Consider the following 27,305-nt stretch of genomic DNA (forward strand, 5'->3'; position numbering starts at 1 on the left):
GTGAGATTTAAAATCCAAGTCTTTTAGTGAGGTTTAAGATGCTAGATACGAAGCTTGCCTAAGTTCCTGGTTAAGTCAATAATATAGTTAAAATTATTAAAATTAACTTTGAGGTCACAATTTGATGATGCTGCAATAAAGAAATCATATGGGAAAACATCTTTGCAATTAGTATAAATCTTACTCTTTCTAGGTAATCATCCAGGCCCCACATCTCAGGAATATCTTACATATTTGATATTATCTCATAAGTAATTCATGCGAACAGCAGTATCATATGCACATGTATAGACAAAAAAAAAAAAAAAAAAACTAATTTTATGTGTACGAGTGTTTTGCCTCTGTGAATGTTTGTGGATCACTCGTGTACCTGGTGCCCACAGAGGCCAGATTGGATTTCCAAGAACTGCATTACAGACAGTTATGAGCCACCATGTGGGTACTGGGACCCACTGAACCCAACTCCTCTGGAAGAGCAGCCACTGGTCCTAACCATTGAGTCGTCTTTTTATCCCCAGAAAAATAAATTTAAGACAAGTTCTCATTTTGTAGCTAGGCTGGCTTTAAACTTACTTTGTCCCAGATTGGCCTCAAACATAACAGCAATTCTTTGCCTTAGCTTCCCGAGTCTTGGGATTATAGTGTGCACTATCATGTATTTCTTATTATATTATATATATATATATAATATACATACATATAATACATATAATATATATGAGACGGGGTTTCAAGACAGGATTTCTCTGCATTGCTTTGGAGCCTGTCCTGGAACTCGCTCTGTAGACCAAGCTGGCCTCGAACTCACAGAGATCTGTCTGCATCTGCCTCCCAAGTGCTGGGATTAAAGGTGTGTGCCACCAATGCCTGGCTTCTTACAATCATATTTTATGCTATGTCTCTGAGTCACATTCACATGTGTGTATTTATGTGCATGTAAGTGCACATGTGTATGCATGTTGTGGAAGCCAAAGGACAACCTTTCATGTCATTTCTCAGCACCAAGCCACCTAGTTTTCAGACACAATTTTTTTACTGGCTGGGTACTCATCAAGTAGATTAGACTGGGTGGGTGATCAGTGGGTCCCAGGGATCTTCCTTTCTCCGCCTCTAGTGTTTTAATTACAAACATGCACAATTATGGGTTCTAGGCATTGAACTCAGGTCATCATGGACCTCTGGGCACATATAGGTATACATTCACATACACACAAACACATACACACACTCAAACACACTCTGACACACACTCACACATACACACGTGCACGCACACACACGCGTGCGCGTGCATGTATACACAATCTGTTTTAAAATATGTTTAAACATGCCTTACACTTCTACTTGTGTTGTGGGATATTTGTACATTATGTGAAGATGTATTGCTGTGATTGGTGTAATAAAAAGCTGAATGGCCAACAGCTAGACAGGAGGTATAGGCAGGATTTCCAGGTAGAGGAAGAATCGAGGCACACGGGAGATGCCAGGAGACATGGAGAGAAAAGAGGATGTACAAGATGGAAGAGAGATAACACCATGAGATAGAAAGTATTTTAATATAAATGGGTTCATTTAAGTTATAAGAGCTACTTAGAAACAAGCCTAAGCTATAAGCTGGTCTTTCATAATGAGTAAGACGTCTCTATGTCATTAGATGGGAGCTGATTAGTGGGACAGAAAAGACTCATTACATACCTGCCCTTACTTCATTCATCCAAGAAATTGGCCACCCATATCTGAGATAGGGCCTTATGTGGTTAAAAAAAAAAATCTGCCTGGAAGTTTGAGAAATGCTGTGGCTTCATAGGCAGCTGCCATTTCAACCTCACTCAGAAGACAAGCTCAGGCTAATTTGCCACTATAACCAGAGGGGAATGAAATTAACTTGCTAGCTCTGATGTGATCTACTTTTGTCATTACTAAAATCACACAAGGAAATGACAAAATATTATTGTCAGAAACAAAAGAGAAAGAAAGTAATGGGAGATGTCATTCTGTATGTTTCTCATACTGGTTAATGAATAAAGCACTGTTGGCCAATAGGAAAGGAAGATAGGAAGGACTAGGAGACAAGGAGGAAATAGGAAGTAATAAGGAGGAGCCAAGATGGAGAATCTGGAGAGAATAGAACCGCCAGCTGCCTCTCGCTGGTAAGACCACGTGGAAATACTTATAAATGGGTTAATAATTAAGACAGAGCTAGCCTATAAGAAACAAGTAATTGGCCAACAGCATTATATCAAATACAGGGTCTCTGTGTGTTATTTGGGGCTGGTGGCGCAGCGGCGGGAGGAAAAACCATACTCCTTACAAGAAAGCTGTAGACCCAGATGTCTCTGGGGGCTGTACTGAAAAGGATCAATGGATGAAGCTACCTCAGCTGCCACCTCAAAGGATGGATGACATATGCATTTGCTCACGTACTCACTAGAGGTTCAGTGAGAACTTCCTTAGTGCCAAGGTCTATCCTCAGGGAAAATGTGGAAACACAGGCCCTGCCCTTGCACAACTGATGATATCTTTTATCTTTATAAGGAACATACTCAAGTGCAGAAAGCTGATCTGCATTTTTACAGTGTTTAAAAGGAACAAGACAGTACAAACACTTACATAAACAAAATAGCAATGAATAGTATATCTTCACTTCAAATCTAAAACCCACAGGCTTGTGATTCAGATATTTTTCGCAACGGATGAAAATATTTGGTTAAGTGCAGCTGAAATCGTATTGAAGTTATAACTACTATGTCCAATAAGCTTTGGAGAATTAAAACAATACTTTTCTGCACGTTAATTAAAGTCAATAAAGCATCTTTCCCCATCAGGACTGACAATCACTACCTTTCATTTCAACCGTTTTAATTAACATACCTGGCAGCTTAGCAGCGGCCTACTGATTAACGGAACCACCACTTAACTTTTTGGAAACACCCATGAGATCCCAAATTAAGGTGTAGCCACAACTGTCGTTTCATTATGTATGTAGTGGTAAATATTTTTATTTTCTCCACCCACTGCCATCTGTCTGAAGTAAAACAATACATTGGAATGGTTTAGGCAACAGGATGAATATGGCAAAGGCAGCAGCTCTGATTTCTTTATCGACGTTCCCCCAGACAGTCTTTTCATTCTTGAGGAAACAGAACAATTCAAAACCTTCTTTTCCAACTATTCAACCTTCCCCATCCATCTCCTCTACAAGAAAGTTCACTTCAAATCTGACCTCTCCCCCAGTATCAGCTCTATTTTCTGTACTCCTGATGCCCAGGCATTTGGAGTCTTGCCAGCTCAGGAGAAAATACCCTGGCTGAGACTGGCTAATTCCTAGAGATGGCAAATGGTCCTCATGACAGCACACCTCTCGCAAGCAGACCTCCTTTTTAGAATCAGCTTCTGCCTGCCTACTCCTACTTTCTCCTGACTACCCTGAGGCTTCACTGTGAGACACTCCACAGCATGGGGCCAGCTACTGGAATAGCAGACATCCTTTACTGTTCATCTGTTCTGTGTACGCAGGAGTGTGTGTGTGTGTGTGCGCGCGCGGCTCAGCGCGTGAGCGTGTGTGCATGCTCACGTTTGTGCGCGCACACCACATTGTGTGCAGGAGCCTGTGGAGGTGAGAAGAGGGCATTGGATACTCTGGGTCTGGAGTTACAGGTGGTTGTGATTGATAGCAAGCTGGTACTGAGAACTGATCCTAGGTCCTCCGCAAAAGCAGGGATTGCTCTTGACCACTGAGCCATCTCTCCAACCCTAGATGTTTTCATTTTTCAATTTTATTTTATATGTATGAGAGTTTTGCCCACATGTATGCATGTGTACCATGTCCATGTCTGGTGCCTGATCCCCTGGGACTGGAGACAGCATAACACAGCAAGAGCACAAAATAGAGGAGCCCATGAACCTCCCAGCCAGGAGGAGAAAAGAGGATCAGGTCTCAGCTAGTCTTTAGGGTCACATTCCCAAGGACTAGAAAATAATCCTGCCTCTTAACTTGTCTACCATTTCCCAATAGCACCTCACTGGAGAACAAACCTTTACTGTATGAGTCTTTGGGGGTTCATACATACATATGTTCTTCCTCTGTCCCCCTAATACTCATGACCATTTCACAATGCAAAATGCATCCATCTCATCACCCCAAATCCCCGAAGTCCCTCAAAAGTCCAAGTCTAATGTCTCCTCCAAGAGTCAAGGCAAACTCAGGTGAGAGCTTCTGTAGAAATCAGAACAATGGCATTAGGGATTGCAATTCTTGGAACTCTATTGTGACATGGAAATGTAAAACCTTGCCAGGTGATTCTGGGCCCTGCAGAGCAGACCCATCCTCTCCCCAAGCAGCAGCTCCATCCAAGTAGGATAAAAATGCATTGTCTATCCTGGGGCTCTGGCAAGCATGAGTAACTTTGGTACCACTGTGAGATAACAAGCTTGCATTTATTCTGTTAACACACGAGAGTAAATGCTACTTAATTTATGGCTATCAAAGTGAAATTTGGCAAGTTTCATCAAGATGACGGATTTCATCAGAGCTAAAATATTTTCCGAGAGGGAGACTACTCCCAGAAACTGGAGTGTGAAACAGCTGACATATTTTGCCCTATAGCCTCACAACTTGTTTTATGGCTGGAGTAGGCATAGCCTAGCCAACCACATTTTGTCATAAAACTTACTTCTGAGCCAGGCATGGGGTGCACACCCCATGTTTATAACACAGCATTTCGGAGGCAGACGCAGGAGGATCATGAGTTCTAGGCCACCTTGAGATACATAGCTAGACACCCTCCCCATACACACACCCCTGACTTCTAGATTTGCACTGGTCTCATACAAGTTACAGGCCCACTCTGCTCTAAGGATCGGTTTGTCCCACAGCAAGTGCACCTGCAACTATGGGGCTATCGGGCTGTATTGCTTCATAGCTCTCCCAGGAGACTACTGCCCTGGTATCATTACTCTCCAGCTCCCCCAAGCTTGCTCAATTGCATAGCCTTACTCTCCAAATTCTAGGGGCACTGGAACTTAGCTTCAAAAACCCATGTGGAAAAATATTTTTGTCTCTTTGAATTTGTAAACAAAACAAAACAAAACAAAACGTGTGTGTGTGTGTGTGTGTGTGTGTGTGTGTGTGCCCATCCCTAACTGGACATATCCAATACTCTTGCGGTTTTGATGATGTCTTAGTAGTATAGGACCTATTGGAATTGGTGTATTTTCAGAAAGAGGACTTTTTCTTTTAGACACCAACCTTCTGGGCATGCTGACATTTTCCTCCTCACCCTAGTGAAGTATTGAGGACTCTACCCTTTTGCTCCTTCAGCTGTGGGCTAAAACTATGCATTTACTCTCTTGTGTCAGAATCTACTCAATGAAAGACACAATGTGAATCTTCTAGAATGTAGATATACTCTACCTTTCATCAATGTCCTGTGTGTACCAGATATTCATTGAAAATGTGTGACTCCTCCTTCTGTTGATCTCTGCCTACAAATCCAAATTGGTAGGGGACCAATGATTTTTAGATCATTAAGTCTGAACGACATAGGATACTAACTCAGAGTCACAGTACTGTTTGTTCATGTTCCCATGTTGGCATTAGGGGAGATCCCATTGCTGAGATAGCTCTGGCTAAATTACAGAGGGCATCTGTTCTCTTGGAATTGGAGTTACAGGTGGTTGTACATTATGTCAGGGATGGGAACCAAACCTGGGTCCTCTTCAAGAACAGTGAGTGCTCCTAACCACTGAGCCATTTCTCCAGCCATATATGTATATGTGTATACATACCTATATATATATACACATATACATACATATATGTATATATATATGTATATATATGTATGTATGGATACTTCTCTTCCAGGTGGGCATACCTGCCTACACTTTTGATATTGGCGTAGTTAGACCCCTTTTGCCCTTCTAACTTTCATGCTATTTTAAATCACCACACCTGTGACCATGTGTTATAACAATAGGAAATAAATAGAGAAACTTTGAGAAATTTGTCTGTTTGTTTGGGAGGGCCTAGGAATTGAACCCAAATCTTTGCCTATGGCAGGCACCTGCTTTACTGGGTTGCTCCTCTACCCCTGAGAAATTTATTTCAATTCGGTAAACTTTAAGTTCCTCCTACGCTAAATGTAAATAATGAGAACTGTTGGCTGATGCTCTAACAAATGGGTGAGCTAAATTGTCCAGGTGAAGTGCTGGCTATGTTGGAAATGTTGAGTGTGCATTACCTGCCACTCTGCACCCTACAGGCCTTGCAATTAAACTCACAACTCTGGGGTCATGTGCGATTACTGAGTATTACAGAATTCTCTCTCTCCCTTTCCCACTCCTCACTCCCCTCTTAGTCCCCCCCCCCCCCCCTCAGTAGAATCTCAGCCCTTGAACTCCATACATAGTTGAGGGGTGACCCTGAACTCCTGATCCTCCTGCTTCTGCCTCCCAGGTGCTGGGATTACGAGCAGGCCCCACTAATCCTGTCTTAGAATTATCTTTTAAAAGAAATATTTTCTATGTCTTTTTTTTTTTTTTTTTTTTTTTTTTTTTTTTTTTTTTACAGCAAAAGAAATCAAAACCAGTGGAATAGGAGCCATTAGCACATACTAAAGAAACACTGTTTACACAGGACTTATCACACGTGGGTATAAAATGACTACAGAGCTGGTAGATGCTCTGAATAAGCACGCCAGGAATTCCAAGGTCAAAAAGCCATTATAAACTACACTTTCTTTCTATTAATAATAAGGAGAAGGCATGGCAGACAGGATCTTGTTCTTATCAAGGCTGATAAAAACAAGAATGCAGCAAGATTCTACGTGTTAACAACAGAAGACTTGAGTGGTTTCAAAATATCATTCACCTGTAGAGCAGGTATGCCATAATTAGTCACACTCATCAAATGAAGGTATTGAAGCATTCTTACATAAATGCAGATTTCTTTAAAAATGCGTGCAGTGGTTTAAATAACTTGCAGAATACCACCGAATGGTAAACGACAATCATCATTTAAAACATCTGGGGGGGGAGGAGCAGGCTGAGGAGATGGCTCAGTGGTGACAGTTCTTGCTGTGACAGCATGAAGAACTGAGATTGAATTCCTAGAACCCAGATGAAAAGCAAGGCTGTGCACACCGGTTACCCCAGCATTAGGGTGGGGGCGGCACAGGAGGCAAATCCTAGGAGCTCACTAGCCAAGCAATATCAGCAGAATGACGACTTGTGGTTCAGGAACAGTACTTTTTTCAGGGGAGTAAGAAGGAGGGAAGACAACCTTCTCTGGTTTTGTGCATGTGTGTGCATAGGTACAGGCACCCACACAGTCACAAGCATGACACACACACACACACACCTCAAACCCTCTTGATCTATATTCATTGATCTAGAAAAATGTCCAAAAGGTACCAAGAAATTCAAAAGTCAAGAAAGTCGAAAGTTACAACAGTGCCTTTTGGGGTAAAATACATGATCTGGAAAACAATCACAACTAAATGTAATTGTGATTTTCCCTATTTTAAGTTACTGTACATTTTTAACTTTATAATGAATATGTATATTTGTATAAAAAATAACACTTCCAGTGAATCCCATTGATAAAATTCACCATAATAATCTTTCAGGTGCTAACATGGGAAATTTCTCAAGGAAAACATCCACAGTTGTCAAGATGAGGATTAAGCTGACTTTAATTGGAAAGGTTTTCTTTCTCAATGACTCTGGAGTCATAGAAAGTCTCTTACTACCTAGACCCTTCTTGCATACCATCTAGAGATCAGCTTTAACAGAGTCGACAATGGTAGTTCCGTCCTGTGCACAAGTGTATAACTGTACCCAGGTGTGTTGAGATGACAGGAAACAACAGATACCAGATAGGATTCCTGTACCAGCCAGTGCAGTGGGTGTGTGAGGATGGGTAGGAAGACACAAAGGGTCTGTGTTGAAAGCGTACAATGCCAGAGTACAGAATGACAATGCCATTCCCTAAGAGTGTGGGGGATGAGGGCATGGAGGTGCAGGCTGATCAAATTCTGCGTAAATACTACTCTTGAATTGGAAACAGTAACCATGCTATACAACTTGTATCACAGAGAAATACCCGGAGTTGAGCTCATGAACTGTAGTTAACAGAAATTAAATGAATAAAATGTTAGGAAGAGTCAAGGTGACCACATGACCCTTGAGGAAGGACTAGATATGGTAGAATCAGGTTGAGCAATCTACAATTCCAAAACTTTTCTCATACAAGGTCTTAATCATGGTCACACATATATTAATGTAACTACTGTATAATCAATCTAAGGTCAATAGAGACTCACAAAAGTGGACAGCTTCCCAAAGAGTTCATTCTCAGACACTTTTATTTTATCTCATGATTTAGGGACAGTGTTTACTTAGGAAATTCTCTACTATAAAATGCTGGTCCATTTTGCTTATGTCAGTATGACCATGCTACATGACTACACACCCTGTGTCACTCAACCGACATTCTAATTTTTCCATAGATGTTTATTTACCAGGTGCACAGTGATCTGAGGTATCAGAGAAGGACATGCAGCAGCTGCTGACTGCTTCAGTGTGGTAAAGTGGTGCAGGGAAAGGGGGATACAATCAGTCCATTAAGATCAAGGCATACACTCGTTCCATTCTTAATGGTATCTGGAACATTTCTATATGCTTTTTATAGCAATCAGTTTACATGATGAGACATCAAGAAACAAATTCTTTTTTTCCATAAATCGACAAAAACATACATAAGTAAGAGGAGCAGTTCTATTTCATAAACAGTGAGACAGCTTGACAAGGCATAACAGCTGACGAAGCAATGGCTCAGCAGTAAAGAACACTCTTCAAAGATATGGGTGGTTCAATTCCTAGCACCCACATGGTAGTTTACAACCATCTACATTTTTAGTCTATTGGCCATAAACAGTGAATTCCATCTGACTTTATAAATACAGATACTGGCTGTATGAAAATCTCTCTCATTCTGTAAAGTTAAAAATTTGGAGCCAGGTGGTGGTGGTGCACACTTTTAATCCCAGCACTTGGGAGGCAAAGGCAGGTGGATCTCTATAAGTTCAAGGCCAGACTGGTCTACAGAGAGAATTCCAGGACAGTCAGGGCTCCACCGAGAAATCCTGTCTTGAAAAACCAAAAACCAAAAACCAAAAACCAAAAAAAAAAAAAAAAAAAAAAAAAAAAAAACAAACAATCAACCCACCAAACAAACAAAAAACAGTCTGTATCTAATCACCTTCAGAGAGTTGAGAATGGACCTTAGCACCATGATAAGACAGCGTATTGGCATTACTGTTTTACCTTGCCTACCTAGGCATCTGATTGGTCTAATAAAAAGCTGAACATCCGGGAGTTCCTGCAGGCAAGATCCTTGACCCCCAAATCCGGGCCCCTGCAAAAGAACGAGGTCTCAGCTGGAGAGCGCCAGTTTCCAGTGAGATCCCACTACCCTGCAAAACCTTCTCAAGTTCCAGCCCAGCCCTCGTCCTCTTCTGCCGGCTATTGGCCAGAGGTGAGTCTGGGCCCAATCGGGGCTGCCTGTCCCCTTCAACCTCTTTCCCCCCTCCCCCGCCTGAACTCCCTGGATTGGCCCCTGATCCTGCTGCTCCTGTCTCCGGTCCCCTTTGAGAGCACCCTTGGAGCTCTGATACACCCCCACCCATCCCAACCTCCAGCCTACCCCCCCCCCTACCCTGTGCCCTACCCCACCTACGGTCCTGCTGCTCTGGTTGAGCACTGGGACAGAGGGTGGAGCCAACAGTCCACCCTACTTCGGAGACCTCTCGGAGCAACTCCGAACAAAGGAGACCTGACTATCCACGTGGGACCACCTGTAATTTCCACTGGCTTGGTCCCTGACCCCGCCTCCAGTCCTCTGCTGGAGTCCCAGGCCCCCTCCCAGAGATCCGCCTATCTCTGCGGGTCCACTTGGAGTTCCTGCAGGCAAGATCCTTGACCCCCAAATCCGGGCCCTGCCAAAGAACGAGGTCTCAGCTGGAGAGCGCCAGTTTCCAGTGAGATCCCACTACCCTGCAAAAACTTCTCAAGTTCCAGTCCAGCCCTCGTCCTCTTCTCCCGGCTATTGGCCAGAGAGAAGCCTCCTAGAGAGCTTGGACCACACAGAGATACAGACATTGAATCTTTGATCCACATAAGCCCATCTGGGAAGGACCATAGAGAGAGGGAAGAGACACCACCAACACCTACAGGAAGAAGCTATGGGAAGAAGGCAATACAAGAGAACACCTAACAACAGAAAGACAAACATGACACCACCAGAATCTAGGGAATCTACACCAACTAGAATGGAACACAACAACAAAGCAGAGGAAGCAGAAGGGTATGACTTAAAAATCACCATCATAAAAATGATAGAGGCCCTCAAAGAAGATATGAGAAAATCCCTTAAAGAAATAGAGGAAAAAACAAACAAAAAAGTGGAAGAAATGAACAAATTCCTTAAGGAAAGTACAGAAAGCCAAGAAAAAACAATTAACCAGGTGAAGGAAACGGTTCAAGATTTGAAAACCGAAATTGAGAAAATAAAGGCAACACAAATGGAAGGAAAGCTGGAAATTGAAAAGCTGGGCAAAAAATCGGAAACCACGGACACAAGCATAACCAATAGAATTCAAGAGATGGAAGAGAGAATCTCAGGCACAGAAGATAAACTAGAAGAAATAGATTCATCGACCAAAGAAAACCATAAATCCAACAAATCCTTAACACACAATATCCAGGAAATGTGGGACACCATGAAAAGGCCAAACCTAAGAATAATAGGCATAGAGGAAGGTGAGGAAGCCCAGCTCAAAGGTGCTGAAAACATATTCAACAAAATCATCGAGGAAAACTTTCCAAATCTGAAGAAGGACATGCCCATGAAAGTACAAGAAGCATACCGAACCCCAAATAGGCTGGACCAAAGAAAAAAGACCCCTCGACATATAATAATCAAAACACCTAGCATACAGAATAAAGAAAAATATTAAGAGCAGCGAAGGAAAAAGGACAGGTAACATATAAAGGCAGACCTATCAAAATTACACCTGACTTCTCCATGGAAACCCTCAAGGCCAGAAGGTCCTGGATAGATGTTCTAAAAGTATTAAGAGAACACGGATGCCAGCCTAGGCTACTATATCCAGCAAAACTCTCAGTCAATATAGATGGAGAGAACAAGATATTCAATGACAAAACCAGATTTTCCCAATATGTATCTACAAATCCAGCCCTACAGAAAGTATTGGAAGGAAAATTCCAACCCAAGGAAGGTAACTACGCCCACAAAAATGTAGGCAACAGATAATCCAACTACACCAGAAACCTAGGGTGAAGCAGAACAAATATATTCACAATACCACTGCCAACAACAAACCTAAATCAAACAACCATCAACAATCAATGGTCCTTACTCACCCTCAACATTAATGGTCTTAACTCACCTATAAAAAGACACAGATTAACAGAATGGATACGAAGACAGAATCCATCCTTCTGCTGCATACAAGAAACACATCTTAGCTCCAAAGATAGACATTACCTCAGGGTAAAGGGTTGGGAAAAGATTTTCCAATCAAATGGAAATAAGAAGCAAGCAGGCGTAGCTATCCTAATATCTAACAAACTAGACTTCAAACCAAAACTAGTCAAAAGAGATGAAGATGGTCATTTCATATTCATCTCAGGAGAAATCCATCAACACAAAGTCTCAATTCTGAACATCTATGCCCCTAATACAAAGCCACCCACATTCGTAAAAGAAACACTACTAAAACTCAAAGCTCATATAAAACCTCACACACTTATAGTGGGAGACTTCAATACACCACTCTCAACACTAGACAGGACCACAAATCAGAAACTCAACAAAGAAACAAAAGAATTAACAGAAGTTATGTCTCAACTGGGGCTAACAGACATCTATAGAACATTCCATCCAAAGACAAAAGAATATACCTTCTTCTCTGCTCCACATGGAACCTTCTCTAAAATCGACCACATACTAGGAGACATAACAAACCTCAACAGATACAAGAGAATAGAAATAGTCCCCTGTATCTTATCGGACCACCATGCTTTAAAATTGGAATTCAACAACAATACAAATAGCAGAAAACCTGCAAACTCATGGAAACTTAACAATGTGCAATTGCACCACTCCTGGGTCAAAGAAGAAATAAAGAAAGAAATTAAAGACTTTCTAATATTCAACGAGAATGAGGATACAACATACCCGAACTTATGGGACACCTTGAAAGCAGTGCTACGAGGGAAGTTCATTGCACTAAGTGCCCATATGAAGAAAACAGAGGATAGTCACATAAATGAATTAACAGCGCAACTGAAAACCTTAGAACAGAGAGAAGCGAATTCACCCCGCAGGAGCAGACGCCAGGAAATAATCAACTTGAGGGCTGAAATCAACAAAATAGAAACCAGGAAAACAATACAAAAAATCAATGCAACAAAGAGTTGGTTTTTTGAGAAAATCAACAAGATTGATAAACCTTTATCCAAATTAACGAAAAAGCAGAGACAGAACATGCAAATTAACAAAATCAGAAATGAAATGGGGAACATAACAACAGACACAGAGGAAATCCAGACAATTTTCAGGTCATACTTCGAAAATCTGTATTCCACAAAAATTGAAAATTCAAAGGAAATGGACAAGTTTCTGGATAACTATCACTTACCAAAATTAAATCAAGAACAGACAAACAACTTAAATAGACCTATAACCCGAAATGAAATAGAAGCAGTCATCGAAAGCCTTCCAACGAAAAAAAGTCCAGGGCCAGATGGATTCAGTGCAGAATTCTACCAGACATTCAAGGAAGAACTAATACCACTACTCCTCAAACTGTTCCACAAGATAGAAACAGAAGGTTTATTGCCAATCTCTTTTTATGAGGCCACAATAACTTTGGTACCCAAACCTCACAAAGACACAACTAAGAAAGAAAACTACAGACCAATATCCCTGATGAACATCGATGCAAAAATACTCAATAAAATAATGGCAAACCGAATTCAAAAATACATCAGAGAAATCATCCACCATGATCAAGTAGGCTTCATACCTGGATTGCAGGGATGGTTTAACATACGAAAATCTATCAACGTGATCCACCATATAAACAAACTGAAAAAGAAAAACCATATGATTATCTCCCTAGATGCAGAAAAAGCCTTCGATAAAATTCAACACCCTTTCATGATAAAGGTATTAGAGAGGTCAGGGATAACAGGAACATACCTAAACATAATAAGAGCAATATACAGCAAACCAACTGCCAACATCAAACTGAATGGAGAGAAACTTAAGCCAATTCCTCTAAAATCAGGAACAAGACAAGGCTGTCCTCTCTCTCCATATCTCTTCAATATCGTACTAGAAGTTCTAGCTAATGCTATAAGACAACAAAAGGAGATCAAGGGCATCCAAATTGGAAAGGAAGAAGTCAAACTGTCTCTATTCGCAGATGATATGATAGTTTACATAAGCGACCCAATAAACTCTACCAGGGAACTCCTACAGCTGATAAACACCTTCAGCAAACTAGCAGGATACAAGATAAACTCAAAAAAATCAGTAGCCCTATTTTTTTCAGACGACAAAGAGGCAGAGAAAGAAATCAGAGAAACATCACCCTTTACAATAGCCACAAGCAACATAAAGTATCTTGGTGTAACGCTTACCAAACAAGTAAAAGATCTATATAATAAGAACTTTGTGACTCTAAAGAAAGAAATTAAAGAAGATACCAGAAAATGGAAAGACCTCCCATGCTCTTGGATAGGTAGGATAAACATAGTAAAAATGGCAATCTTACCAAAAGCAATCTACAGATTCAATGCAATCCCCATTAAAATCCCACCACAATTCTTCACCGACCTTGAAAGGATAATAATTAACTTTATATGGAAAAACAAAAGACCCAGGATAGCCAAAACAACCCTATACAATAAAAGAACATCAGGAGGCATCACCATTCCTGACTTTAAGCTCTACTACAGAGCTATAGTTCTGAAAACAGCCTGGTATTGGCATAAAAATAGACAGGTAGACCAATGGAATCGAATTGAAAATCCTGATATTAATCCATGCACCTATGAACACCTGATTTTCGACAAAACAGCTAAAATGATACAATGGGGCAAAGACAGCATCTTCAACAAATGGTGCTGGCACAATTGGATGAGGGTGTGTAGAAGACTGCAGATAGACCCATGTCTGTCGCCATGCACAAAACTCAAGTCCAAATGGATCAAAGACCTCAACATCAATCCAGCCACATTGAACCTCTTAGAAGAGAAAGTAGGAGGTACCCTTGAACAAATTGGTATAGGAGACCGCTTCTTGAACATAACTCCAGGGGCACAGACACTGAAAGAAACAATTAATAAATGGGACCTCTTCAAACTTAGAAGCTTCTGTAAGGCAAAGGACACAGTTGACAAGACCAAACGGCAGCCCACTGACTGGGAAAAGATTTTCACTAATCCTATATCCGACAAAGGGCTGATCTCCAAAATATACAAAGAACTCAAGAAACTAGTCAACAAAACACCAAATAACCCTATTAAAAAATGGGGTACAGAACTGAAGAAAGAATTCTCAATGGAGGAAATCAAAAAGGCTGAAAGACACTTAAGAAAATGCTCCACATCCTTAGCTATCAGGGAAATGCAAATCAAAACAACTTTGAGATACCATCTTACCCCTGCCAGAATGGCTAAAATTAGAAACACCAGTGATGACTTATGTTGGAGAGGATGTGGAGAAAGTGGAACACTCCTCCACTGCTGGTGGGAGTGCAAACTCATACAGCCATTTTGGAGATCAGTATGGCGGTTCCTCAGGAAAATGGGAATTAGTTTACCACAGGACCCGGCAATCCCCCTCTTAGGCATATACCCAAAGGATTCACATCAATGCAACAAAGACATCTGTTCAACTATGTTCATAGCAGCACTATTTGTAATAGCAAGAACCTGGAAGCAACCTAGATGCCCTTCAATTGAAGAATGGTTAATGAAGATGTGGCACATCTACACAATGGAATACTACTCTGCAGAAAAAAATAATGGTATCTTGAAATTCGCAGGCAAGTGGATGGCACTTGAAGAAACCATCCTGAATGAGGTAACCCAGTCACAAAAAGAGGAACACAGTATGTACTCACTCATATATGGATTTTAGACCTAGATCAAATGATCACCAGCCTATAATTCACATCACCAGAGGAACTAGGATACAAGTTGTATTCTAAGAGATTCATATAAAGTCCCTCACAGAACTGGGAAGGGACAAGTCCACCAGACCTCAGGTATAGTGGGGGAGGACAGCTAATGGAGAGAGAAGTAGGAGAAAATGAGAGGGAGGAGAGGAAGGCATGTGCGACTAGGAGGATTGAGCCTGGTTAGGAATGGAAAATAGGAAAGAGAGAGAGAGACAGAGACAGAGAGAGAGAACATAAAAGAGGGAGCCAATATTGGTTTGAAGATAAAGTTGAACACAAAGAAAGGTCGAAGGAACTACAAGACTGCTCCCAACTAACAATCTCAGCTTCCGTGGAAAGGCTATCATAAATGCCCTTCCCGGAGAGTGAGATCAACAACTAACTTCTCCATGGAGTCCTCAACTAATGCCTGTTGAAAACAGGAGCAAACACCCATACATAAACACTGAGTCAAACTAGAACCCAGAAGCAGATGGAGAGGACAAGACCATGCGGTAGAAGTACATAGAGACAGCTTACCTGAACAAGGAGGAGCTAAGGGCCACTAGACTGATAGCTGGGAAGCCAACAGGGGTCTGACTCGGACTCCCCTGAATATGGGTCTCAGCCAGAAGGTCTGAGCAGTCTAAGAGACCTCAGACAGTGGAGCCAGGATGTATCCCTGGTGCACAAAAGGACTTTGCAAACATATCCCCCATGGAGGGATAACTGCCTTATTCTAGAGATAGGAGAGAAGCCCTAGTCCCTACTTCACAGGACCTGTCAGATCTACATGACCCCAACTGGATGGCATTCCCCTACATATTGTATTGTGGTGGGGGGTTGGGAGGGGAGGGTGTTTAGAGTGCATGGGAGAGGGTAGAGAGGGTAAAAGGGAGGGAAGGAGGGAGGGAGGGCTTGGGGGGAGGGAGGGAGGGAGGGAGAGGGAACTGGGATCGACATGTAAAATAATAATAAAAAAAAAAAAAAAAAAAAAAAAAAAAACGCTTTGACTCCAAAATTTAAGTTGGAGAACAAGTTACTGGGGAAAAGTATTTCTATTTTTGTTTCCACAGAAAATGAAAAGATGTGGATTCCTTCCAGACTAATGTGGTTTGATCACACCAGACCGCCTGAAACAGAGTACAAGCTGATCCTACATTCCAAACAGCTGGACAAAACAGCCCTACAGACTACAGCTAGGATATCTGAATCTTCTTCGAATCCCCCAAGACAGCGCCCCTTACCAGCAGGAAGTAGTTTGGAAAGAACGACGCCCAAATTCCCAAATATTGTGTATAAATGTTTGTTTTCATTTAATTGGACTTTGTTATATAAAATTAAATAAAAAATACTCTATAAAAAATAAATAAAAAAAAAAAAAAAAAAAAAAAAAAGCTGAACATCCAATAGCAATGGAGGAGGCACAGGCAGTATTTCTGGGCAGGGAGAATAAGTAGGAGGAGGAATTTAGGCTGAAGGGCAGGGGAAGAAAAAGAGACACCAGGGGGATGCCAGGGGACATCCATCCAGACCCAGAGGAAACAGGAAAGTAGGAATGAAAGAAAGGTAAAAAGCCTCGAGGCAAAATGAAGATAGATAGAAACAGGTTAAATTAAGTTAAAAGAGCTAGTGGGATAAGCCTCAGCTAAGGCCGCACATTCATAATTCATAATAAGTTTCTATGTCTTTATTTGGGAGCTGGTTGGCAGCCGACTACACCATTATTTTAAGCAATTTATATCTGCTGGGACACAAAATCAATGTGCTTATAATGGAAACAGTAGCCAGGAATTAAGTGGGAATGGGGCCCATCAGAAATCAAGTTAGGTAAAACTGGCTACATTTAGGGACTAGGAGGATATGGGTAGTGTGCCAAAATGACATTGAGGTCCAGACAGTAAGAAAAGGTTTGAGAAAACAGTTTCTTACATGCAGTTTTGCATATTTTATGGCCACAATGCAATGGCCTCAGTTTGCGGCCATTTCTGCACAAAAGGAGAATTATGGGAACACAAATTATGGGAACCTAAATTCCTCCTCCTACTCTCCTGCCTCCTGGATTTCTAAAGTTCCTTGACCAGTTTCACAGCTTCCTCTTCAGGTTCTGAAGTGGCTTTCCTGAACACTACGTGAAATATTTTTTTCAGTGTGCCAACCAGCTCACAGCTGCATAGGCCGAGTCAGAGGGAGCAGGTGGCATTACCAAGTCAGGGTGACTTTCTCTGCTCAAGATTCCAGCACAGAAGTGAAGAGCAAGTGCCCTCCAGAGTGGGACAAAGAGAATTGTCCCTTCATCCAAGGGTGTTATTTTCCAAGCTTAGATCAAACTTAGCATGGAGAACAAAGAACTACTTTAACAAAAAAAAAAAAAAAAAAAACTAAACATAGCTCTGTAATTATCTCTCAACCTCTTTTTTAGTTTCTTTGTTCAAATGATGCTAAAACTAGTATACCTTTTTTTTTATATTAAATGATAATTAGCTATAACTGAATAATTCATTTTGGAAAGTTCCCCTGGCAACATTGTTAGGATTCTAAATGTAAATCAACTGAAGGTACACTGCTTTCCTTACATTACAAGGCTGCTTAGATATAGCCACTTGGCCAGTTTTTTTTTTCTTTAATTATCAAACTCAGAGACAAATTAGTAAATTAATCACTTTAGCAAATTTATAGTATCTGTTCCAATAAAAATTTCCTTCTCCTTTACATAAATATTTTAGCCCTAAGGAAATGTACATTTAAAAAAAATAAATCTCCATGTGTGCAGAAAGGACAAAATCACTAATGCTTTATGCGTGTTATAATACTTATACTATTTTCACCAAGTTCAAGCTCAACACATCTTATTTTCCTTCATTTGCACTGAGGATGAAGCATGTCACTTTGTATCTTTGACCTCAGGGATTTCAGAGACACATGGCTTTCACATTTAAAAGGCAAAAGCTTTACCACTGTACCTGATGACTAAAATTCATTTATTACCCAGTCTTTACTTATAAAAACCTCATGATTACAATATTTTAAATACTGGTAAGTTTGCCTCTAATCTCAGGAAAATAATTAATTGCAGTGCAGTGTTCATTACAAGGGGTCAAAGGGCACCTTATACTATAGATTGAGGCAACACTTGGCTTTTGAAAGAATGTGCTAAGTACATGTAATGTGCATGGTACTCACTTTTCTGTAACCTTAGGAGAAAATTTCATAGACTACATTTTTCTCACTGTTTACACTTATGAATACCCTCAATTGTACATTTAAGTGGCTCTTTCTTTACAATGGTCACTAATATCTGTCACTACAGTGACTTCATGGCCTATAAATCCAGCATTAGGGAGGCTGAGGGGGAAAGGGCCATACATTCAAGTCCAGTGTGGGCTACATAATGACACCTTGCCTCAACAAACAAAAACAGAACTAAGAGAAAGTAGGGAAGTGGGGGAGAGAGGGTAAAGGGAGGAGGCAGATGGTCCAGATCCTCAGGGAAGGGATAGCTGCTGGACAACAGCACCTCTCTGCACACTCCCTCCTGGGGAACTGAGATGTACAAATGGAAACCTTTCTGTGCACTTTCTCACTTAGTCTTCAAAGGAACCCATCAGTTGCTCAGTATTCTGCAACTCCCCCACCGGTCACTATTCTACACACCTTTACAATTGCAAATGATACATGGCAAGTTGGAGATATTTGGCTCAGGGTCAGGTCTCCAGGGATGGAAAGGGCCCCAACCAGCATTTTTTATGACTCCCACTTACTTCTCAGAAGACTAGATAAGGCAGAGAAGCAGAATCATCAACTAACCTTCATACAGCTTCATACAGACTTCAACTAGATGGGACTTCTCAAAAGTCAGTCTGCCCAAACCATCTAAGTTTCATCCCAACTCTGAATCAGGGCCCTCCAGTCTACACCATCTTGGTTCACAGCACTGTCCCTCTCCATGGGCTGTGAAACCCAGAATTATGCTCACATCCCACTCCTTCCTTCCTCTGACTCGAAACTGTGGGAAGGCTAGCCTCTCATCTCTATGTCTTGTTTTGTTTTAAGACAGGGTGTCACTTTGTAGCTTTGGCTGGCCTGGAACTCACAGTGTAGAACAGGCTGGCCTCAAACTCACAGAGATCCATCTGTCTCTGTCTCCCCAAATGCTGGCATTAAAGATGTGTACCAACATGTCTGGTCCTCTCAATTCCATGTCATATGTGTCTCACCCCCCGCAGCAGGCTCACTATCCCCTATTGCTCTTGTATCAGCTCTGTGCATCTGGAGGACTAGCCTTCTAAAGCACAGACTGGGACATGCTACTCCATGCTTCAAAATGATTGTTGGACTTCCTCCTTCCTTATGGTGTACCTAATTCATGTGAGTGCATCATGGTCTACACCCAAGCTTGGCAGCCACATCACAGGCCTACCTATCTATCTACCTACCTACCTACCTACCTATCTATTTATCTATCTATGTCTCTCTCTGTATCTGTCTCTCTGTGTCTCTGTCTCTGGTTTGTTCTTGTGTTCAGGCAAGCTGGTACTCTTATTCTGAGTTAAACACCAGACCTCAGACCTTAGCACATGCTTCTTTCTCTCTTTTCTTCTTGAAGTAACTTTATCTCATCCTACACCTAGATGTAAACATCCCCTTGCAGGGAGACCTTTCCTCCCAGCTGCATTTGTACCTCATAAACTCCAGAATGTTTTGCCTGTTCCTTTATCCTTGGGATTGATCCAAGGTCAACATATTTATTTATATTTATCTATAGTATATATGTTCAATTTACATATTTTTTTTTTGTTTTCCCACATCCTAGTAAACACCTGAAGCATCCTGGGAATGTCAAAAGCATTGTTGAGTGATTGAACAAACAAATAAGTAATGACTCTTTATAGCAAATAAGATTAACCACAGAAACTCTGACCTTTCTCCTCTATCACACTTGGTTTTTTTGGCTACATTTCTTTGGCTCTACAAAATACAAAATAATATGATTACAGCTGTAAATTTGACTATGGAAAATGGCCTTCCATTTGCCTCAACCACACAGGACAAACTTACAAGATATAGAATAAGATAGCACTGAGTTTTAGAACATGTACCACAAGTACATATTTGGTTTGATATTATGGTATTTTGATCAGTTGTGAAAGAAAGATTTGCTTAGCTTTTAAAAGGGCCTATTATTTCTTTTGGGTGTAAATATGGATTCATGTTAAGTCTCTCTATAGGGATTTAATCTCTGCCAACAGTTTCATGATGTAAGGAAAGTGACCCCTGGAATAAAGCCAAGTGTGCATTAACATGATGGGGACTTTAGGGATGAATGCAAAGACAGCTGATAAAATGTGAATTGCACTTTTGTCCCATAAGAGTCACTTCTCCCAAGGATGCTGAGCAGGTGCATTGTTGGAGCCACACCTTGAAGGTGACAACTCACCAGAGATAGACTTTTGATGACTTGAACATTCTAACTGCTCAAAGAATCAAGCAGGGCTCACACAAACATTAGCCACCTTAGCCAATGTCCTTCCCAAGGCCCTCAGTGGAGCCTGTATCCTGTCCACATTGAAGGACTTTATCTCAGTGTTTGGCATTGCTTCTCCATCTTGTAGTTAAGGCTCTGGCTCCCCACCCTTCCTCTGATTCTCCCATCCTCAGCCATTGACTAGACTATCTGGCAAAGCTTTCTTCCCCTCTCAGCTCAATGCCAAGATGGTCTTTGAATGCTTGTTCTCACAATCCTCATTTTTCCACATTTTGCACTCATATTTTTTTAGTCCTTTCTCTAAATTCCAGCTAATTATCAATAATTACTTTGCCTCCAGTCTTGAAGTAACAGTCATTTTGAAGTCAAAACTCATGTTCCTTCTGTCTAGAATGAAGAGATTCCCATGACCCCTTTGTATTTGGGTATTTAATTTGTCAAATGCTGAATAAAAACTTGAAAGCTTTGACCTTAACTGACACTTCATACACAGAAATGACCATGACTTCCTGTACTATCTCAAGGCACTATTTATATCTTTCAATAGCTCATGAATTAAAGATCTGGGTGGATGGGAATTTGGCACCCATAAAATCAAAGACAGTAACAACAACAGAAAATGATCTGGCTGTGGACCAGACACACTGTAATAGCCATCACAGATTAATATTATGTCTGCTGTCCAGTTCCAGTGCCAAGAATGGCAGACAGAGCCAAGTTAGACTGCGTGTCTTGGAACTTGGAAGAGGTAACAAACCCAACACAGTTTCATAAAGAATAGAAGTAATATTCCTCTCACAATCCGCATCAAGCCAGGAGATCACATAGCTTAATCTTAGATTCATCAAAACACATTCTAGGGATAAATAGCTCAGTAGTGGAGCATGAGTCTGACCCATCCCGCAGAATCCACATTCTCTTCCATGACCATCTCAGATGAGTGGCTGAGATCTTTGAGTTAAAACAGGGGAAAACAAAATAAGTTTAAAAATGATACATCACCTTTCTAATGAGTCCTGGACATGTTTCACATAAAGACAGCCCTCTATTTCTCTAATTGATGTATTATATCCACTGAAAATAAAAACTGGGGTTATCAAAGCAGAAAAGAATTTGCCAAAAATTTTGGTCTGGCTTTAAAAATTCAGTAATGTAGAAAATATTAAAGAGAAACATATTTCTCTTTAAAGTATGTTTTGTTTTTGTTGTTCTTTTGTTAGTTGTTTGTTTAGTGTTTTCAAGACAGGGTCTCTCTGTGTAGCTTTGGCTATTCTGGAACTCACTCTGTAGAACAACAGGCTGGCCTCGAACTCACAGAGATCTGCCTGCCTCTGCCTCCCAAATGCTGGGATTAAAGGTGTGTGACACCACTGCCCAGGTCTCTTTAAATTTTAAGTTTGGAATTGTGTATACAATATACCAAAAGCTGCTACCCTCAACACCCACCTCGAAAATGCCTCTTTAAGAATAGTAACCAGAACTCTAAATTGGGGCTCTTTCCAATCTCAAGAACATTTCACTGAAGATTTCAAGGCAGTCTCCAGTCTCCAGGCAAGAAACAGTTGCTGGTTTCCTATGCTTATAAACGTGGAAGCTTAGGGAAGAATCCTTGTTGGTGCCATAGGGATTTACGTTAAAGCTAGAATAAGAAAACATTCTTACAGAATGCCAAGGTGCCACCGGAAACTGCTTCAGGAGCTTCCCTTGGGGTACTGTTTAATTGCTCCTTACTTAAAAATGAAGGGCTCTACCTTCATTTGTTGCTTCCTTTATTTTAACACTGGTCCTGTTTATACCACATGTTCAACTTTGCATGGGTCCTGGGACAAAAGGTTATGTCTGAATTGATGGAGATGAACTTCATGAGCTAATTGTCACAATAGGACATTCCTGCTATAAGTAAGGTTAGGGATATAAAGCACTAAGAAGACCATGGCTAACTTCCTAATCATGGTACAGGGAACAGATTTGGAAAGGAAATGACATTTGAGCTGGTGCTGAAGAGAGATTAACAGTCATTAGGGCTGAGGGTGGGACATACCTGAAATAGTTACTTGAAACTGGCTTTCACATCACAATAAACCGCTAGACTAGTTCCTTGGAGAGAAAATTACAAAGGTCCCTTAAACCACTTTTATGTGAGAATACCTTGTAGTATTAACAGTTTAACCACAGTCACAGGGGAAAGGACTATAAAGTGGAGAACTGTAGGACATCTGAAGCATTTTGGAATAAAAATTAACACTCTAAACGATACTCTGTGTTCTGACTAAATTTTTATTCTTGTTTTGAGACAGGGTTTCTCTTGGTATCCCAGGCTGACCTGGCACCCACTCTGTAGCCCAGGCTGGCCTCAAACCTCACAGAGATCTGCCTGCTTCTGCCTTCTGAGTGCTGGGACTAAAGGCATGCACCACAAATGCCCTCCCTGAAAGCTCAGTATGCAGAACTGAGGCCAGTGAGTCTCAGCTTTCTTCTGCATATCAGGAACAGTGGGGAAGCCTAGGGTTTTCACTGTCTGGCAGACGAACCCCGGCTTCCTTTCAACCTCTATTTGTCTACTTAAAGTGTTAAGAGGTTAGTTACCCATTTCTATGACTTAGTTTTCTTATCTTCCAATTAGGAATTATATTTTTACTGTTGTTTTACTAAGCTCAGAGTGATGTGGTGAGAGCAAACTTTCATGGGCAACAATAAATCATACCGAAGGGTTAAAGCCCAGTGGTGAGATCGCTGAGATCTAATAAGCCCTTCCTGCGCGCTTGTGTATTCTATAGTACATCATCTAGAGAAATGCTTACTACTCTATATAACTTAAGTTCTGGAATTGTTTATATACGATACTGACCACAGCTTTTTTTTTTTTTCTAAAAATGAACCATTAAGAATAGTAATAAGAATTCCGTACTGGGTTACTGTGTTACATTATAACATAGCAGGAACCTCCTGGGGTAAAACACAACACTGCCCATTTCACACTAATGTTCTTCCCACACTTGATAATTAACATCAAAGTTCAAGGCGTGTGTCCCAAGAACCACCCCTTGAATGGTGAATGGTCACCCATTCATGACCACATCGTAACAGGAGAATCCTGTGACCTACCAGGTTCTAACCAAACATGAATAACCAGAAACAGAAGCTCTTAGGGCTTCTGCTTCCAACCATTTCTTCTCTCACTCTTGATCCTTGACATGAAGTAATGATTTATTTATTTATTTTGAAGTAGGGTTTCTCTGCATAGCCCTGGTTATCCTGGAAATTGCTCTGTAGATGAGGCTGGCCTCAAACTCATTAGATCTACCTGCCTCTGCCTCCTGAGTGCTGGAATTAAAGGCATAAAAAACACTGCACAGCTATAATATTTTATTTTTAGGAAGATCCAAGGATTATGTTTGTCCTGGAAATTCACTTAGCTAGTCACTAGTCTAAAAATAGTCCTATGGGTTTGAAGAAGATGACTTCGGAGGCCTAGAAAGAGGCTTGGACATTAAAGTGCTTAATCTTATGCAATGATGTCTGACAGCTGCCCAGATGTGAGATACTGGATGCTGTTCACACTTAGAAGATGACTTAAAAGTGGTATATCCTCTTTGTATAAAGTAGAAGATCACTATGGCTAATACTTTGTATGCCTCAGCAGGCCTGATTGCCTCATCCAAATGGTAGACCCTTTGCAAGATAACGTATCACCCTGTTTAAAAACCAGGTGGACTCAATTTTAAGATACACGGGCTTCCTATTTTCTTTGAACTTGTAGACTTCTGTTTATTTTGTCAAAAGGAACTTTTCTTACATCAGGGAGTTTCAGGTACATTTTATTTAATAATGCTCTGCCAGGATCTAGCTGAGCCCTACAGGTAATGCTACATCTGTGGAGAGGAAGGCACAAACATTATCTCTAAAATATTCTGCCCATGTTAAACCGAAGCTCCAAAGGAATTCCTGGAATGATTTCCTTTCCACTTTCACAATCATAAAGGCCATCTCCAGAAGCCCCGCCATATCTTCAGCAACCTGAGCATAAACCCAACCTCTATAACTAGCCATCCTTACTTATTATTTTTGAAATATGATAGAAAATACAATGCTTTCCAAAGTTTAAGGACAGTTTTAACGTATTTTTTCCATCCCACCTAAACAAAAATGTGTGGAATAGAATAATTATGGGTGTATATACAAATGTGGAGAAACAAAACATTTTGAAATAAAGGCTGTTGGTTTTTTTTTTAATGGATTTATTTTTATTTCACATGTATGAGTGTTTTTGCTTGCATGTATATATGTATATCACATGTGTACAGTGCCCAAGGAGGTCAGAAGGAAGGCATTAGATCCTCTGGAACTAGAGTTACAGATGGTTGTGAGCTGTCCTATGGGTGCTGGGAATGCTAAGCCATCTCCCTAGCTGCAAGCCATGGGATTCTTAATATTTTGTTTTTGTAATTTTAAGAAAAAAAATCGTGTTAATTGAGGCTTGCTCAGGTCTTATATTACAATTTCTTTTGGCAGAATTTTGCCAAAAACTTGCTTCAGTAAGTACCCCATTTTCAGTTTGTCAGTTGGTTTTCCTTTCTTAGGACTTTGTTCCTTACTGAGATTCCTTTGCCAGTATGTCAAATACTAAACTATGTTTTGGTTCCTTTCAAACACAGGCATTAGCTATATTAAGCCTCAGATTTGAAGTAGGAATCAAATAACTCTGCCTAAGTTGGGAAACCTTCTTTTGCCTCTCTGGTATGCACACAATAGACATCATTTTCAGACATCTGGTCATGTTGTACCCAGTGGTATTTTAAACAAGAGCATTTTATGCTTCAGTGGATACAGAGGGTGGGAAGCATCTCTTTTTGAGGTAGACAACCTAACAGTATGCCATTATTTTAAAAGTGTCATAAGGAAATAGACTCAGACCTAGTTGGCTTCTTTCTTGGAACTTCCTGTGTCCTGTTTGTACAAGATCAATACTTGGTGAGACTCCGTGGCTTTCCATGAGGACATTGGACAACAAAGATATCTTTCTACTCAATTCAGAAGTGGCTAGATATTTCCAGGTCTGTGTTTACAGGGTGGGAAGGAAGGACTGTTAGGAACTAGCAGCCAGCTGACCCCCGCCCCCGACGATGGGCGGGATGCTCATGGCATCACTATGTCAGCCTTACCTGGCGGCTCAAGCTTTACCTGGCTGCCAGAGGACTCAGTTACGCATGCGCAAGCCCCTTTTTTTAAAACAAGCGGAAGCGCACCTCTCTCTCTGGTTTCTCTCTTGCCCCCTCTTGCCCTCCCTTGCCCCCTTTTACCCTCTCTTGCTCTCTCTCTGCCCCCCCCCCCGCTCTTTCTCTCTCTCTCCTGCTTTTGGTTGGCCACCAGCTACCCCCTCTTTCTCTCCCTTCTCTCAATAAACTCCACGTGGGTGCTGAGTCTCGTGTTTGTGTTTTATAGGCATTAGCTGTATCAAAAGAACAATAAGGACCACTAGGAGCGGAAGAGTCCCTGAGCAGGTCTGGGGATGGCTGGTGGCAATAAAGATTCTTGTCTAGGAGACTTAGAAAGGCACATACCAGTTTCTACAATGTTCTTCAAACCTGGCCAAGGCACCGTTTTAGCTAGAGCAACTCACAAAAATCCCCCAAACTAAGATCAGTATATATCCTGATACTGGGGCAATGAGGCCATGTTTATCACAGAGTTCTGGTTGAATAGAGACAGTGCCCAGGGAAATACTATTTGGGGAAGACCCACTAGGGGAGGTGTGGGCTATGATGAGAGCATGGCTAGATTCCAGCATCGTCCTGCTGCCTGAGTAATCTAAATAACTGGGCAGAGGTACCCTATTCACACAGTGATTTCTCTCTCTTTCTCTCTCTCTTCCTCCCTTCCTCACTCCCTCCTTCTCCCCTCTTATGAATCACAAGACAGAAACAATATGACATTTACCTGTAGCTACTAAAGAATGGAATTCTGTCAGATTGAAACTAAACCTTCTATAGCAGACACAAAATTCATTCTGCATAAAAGCAAATGAGTACAAAATAACACCCGATAAGGATTCCTTGTAGCAATGTAGTCAAACAGCAACCAAAATAAGTAAATAAATAAAATTAAAAGGGCTTTGGATGTTTCACCATCCAGAGGGTGAAATACTTACCATCATCTTCCACTATGAAATGGAACATATCACTTGTGGCATTAGCTCTCTCTCTTAAGACATAGCATATTTTCAGGTCATCAATGTCAGCTAAAAAACAACCAAAAGGCAAGGTGATTAATTACTGTTTCAAAACTGATGGCTTGTGCTTACAATAAATCCTATTGGCTATTATTATGTTTCTGAAAACATATTTAGACCCCTTTCAGGGGGAACAGTGCTTTATCTCTATCTCTACACCCCTAATACCAGCTGTCCTGTAGAAATCTGACCCTGCACACAGAAAAATAGAGGGCCAGACTTAGATTACAATAATAGAAAGGTGGTGTCCCTTCCCACCAAAGGAGTGGCTATCTAAAAATGGCGTGTCAGGCTCCATGACAGGTGGAAAGAAAGATATTTTGAGGCATGGCAGATT

The 27,305-nt window shown here is 41.0% G+C and overlaps 1 protein-coding gene across 1 annotated transcript in view; it reads right to left on the reverse strand.

The window, feature by feature from the left end:
* The window catches only part of Frem2 (FRAS1 related extracellular matrix 2), a 135,803-nt gene that overhangs the window by 98,438 nt on the left and 10,060 nt on the right, over window positions 1-27,305 (reverse strand). The window contains 1 exon segment of the mRNA XM_051176925.1: window positions 26,888-26,977. Within this exon segment, the coding sequence (XP_051032882.1) occupies window positions 26,888-26,977 (90 nt within the window).

This window comes from Phodopus roborovskii, unplaced genomic scaffold (assembly GCF_943737965.1).
Source record: "Phodopus roborovskii unplaced genomic scaffold, PHOROB, whole genome shotgun sequence".
Lineage (NCBI taxonomy): Eukaryota > Metazoa > Chordata > Mammalia > Rodentia > Cricetidae > Phodopus > Phodopus roborovskii.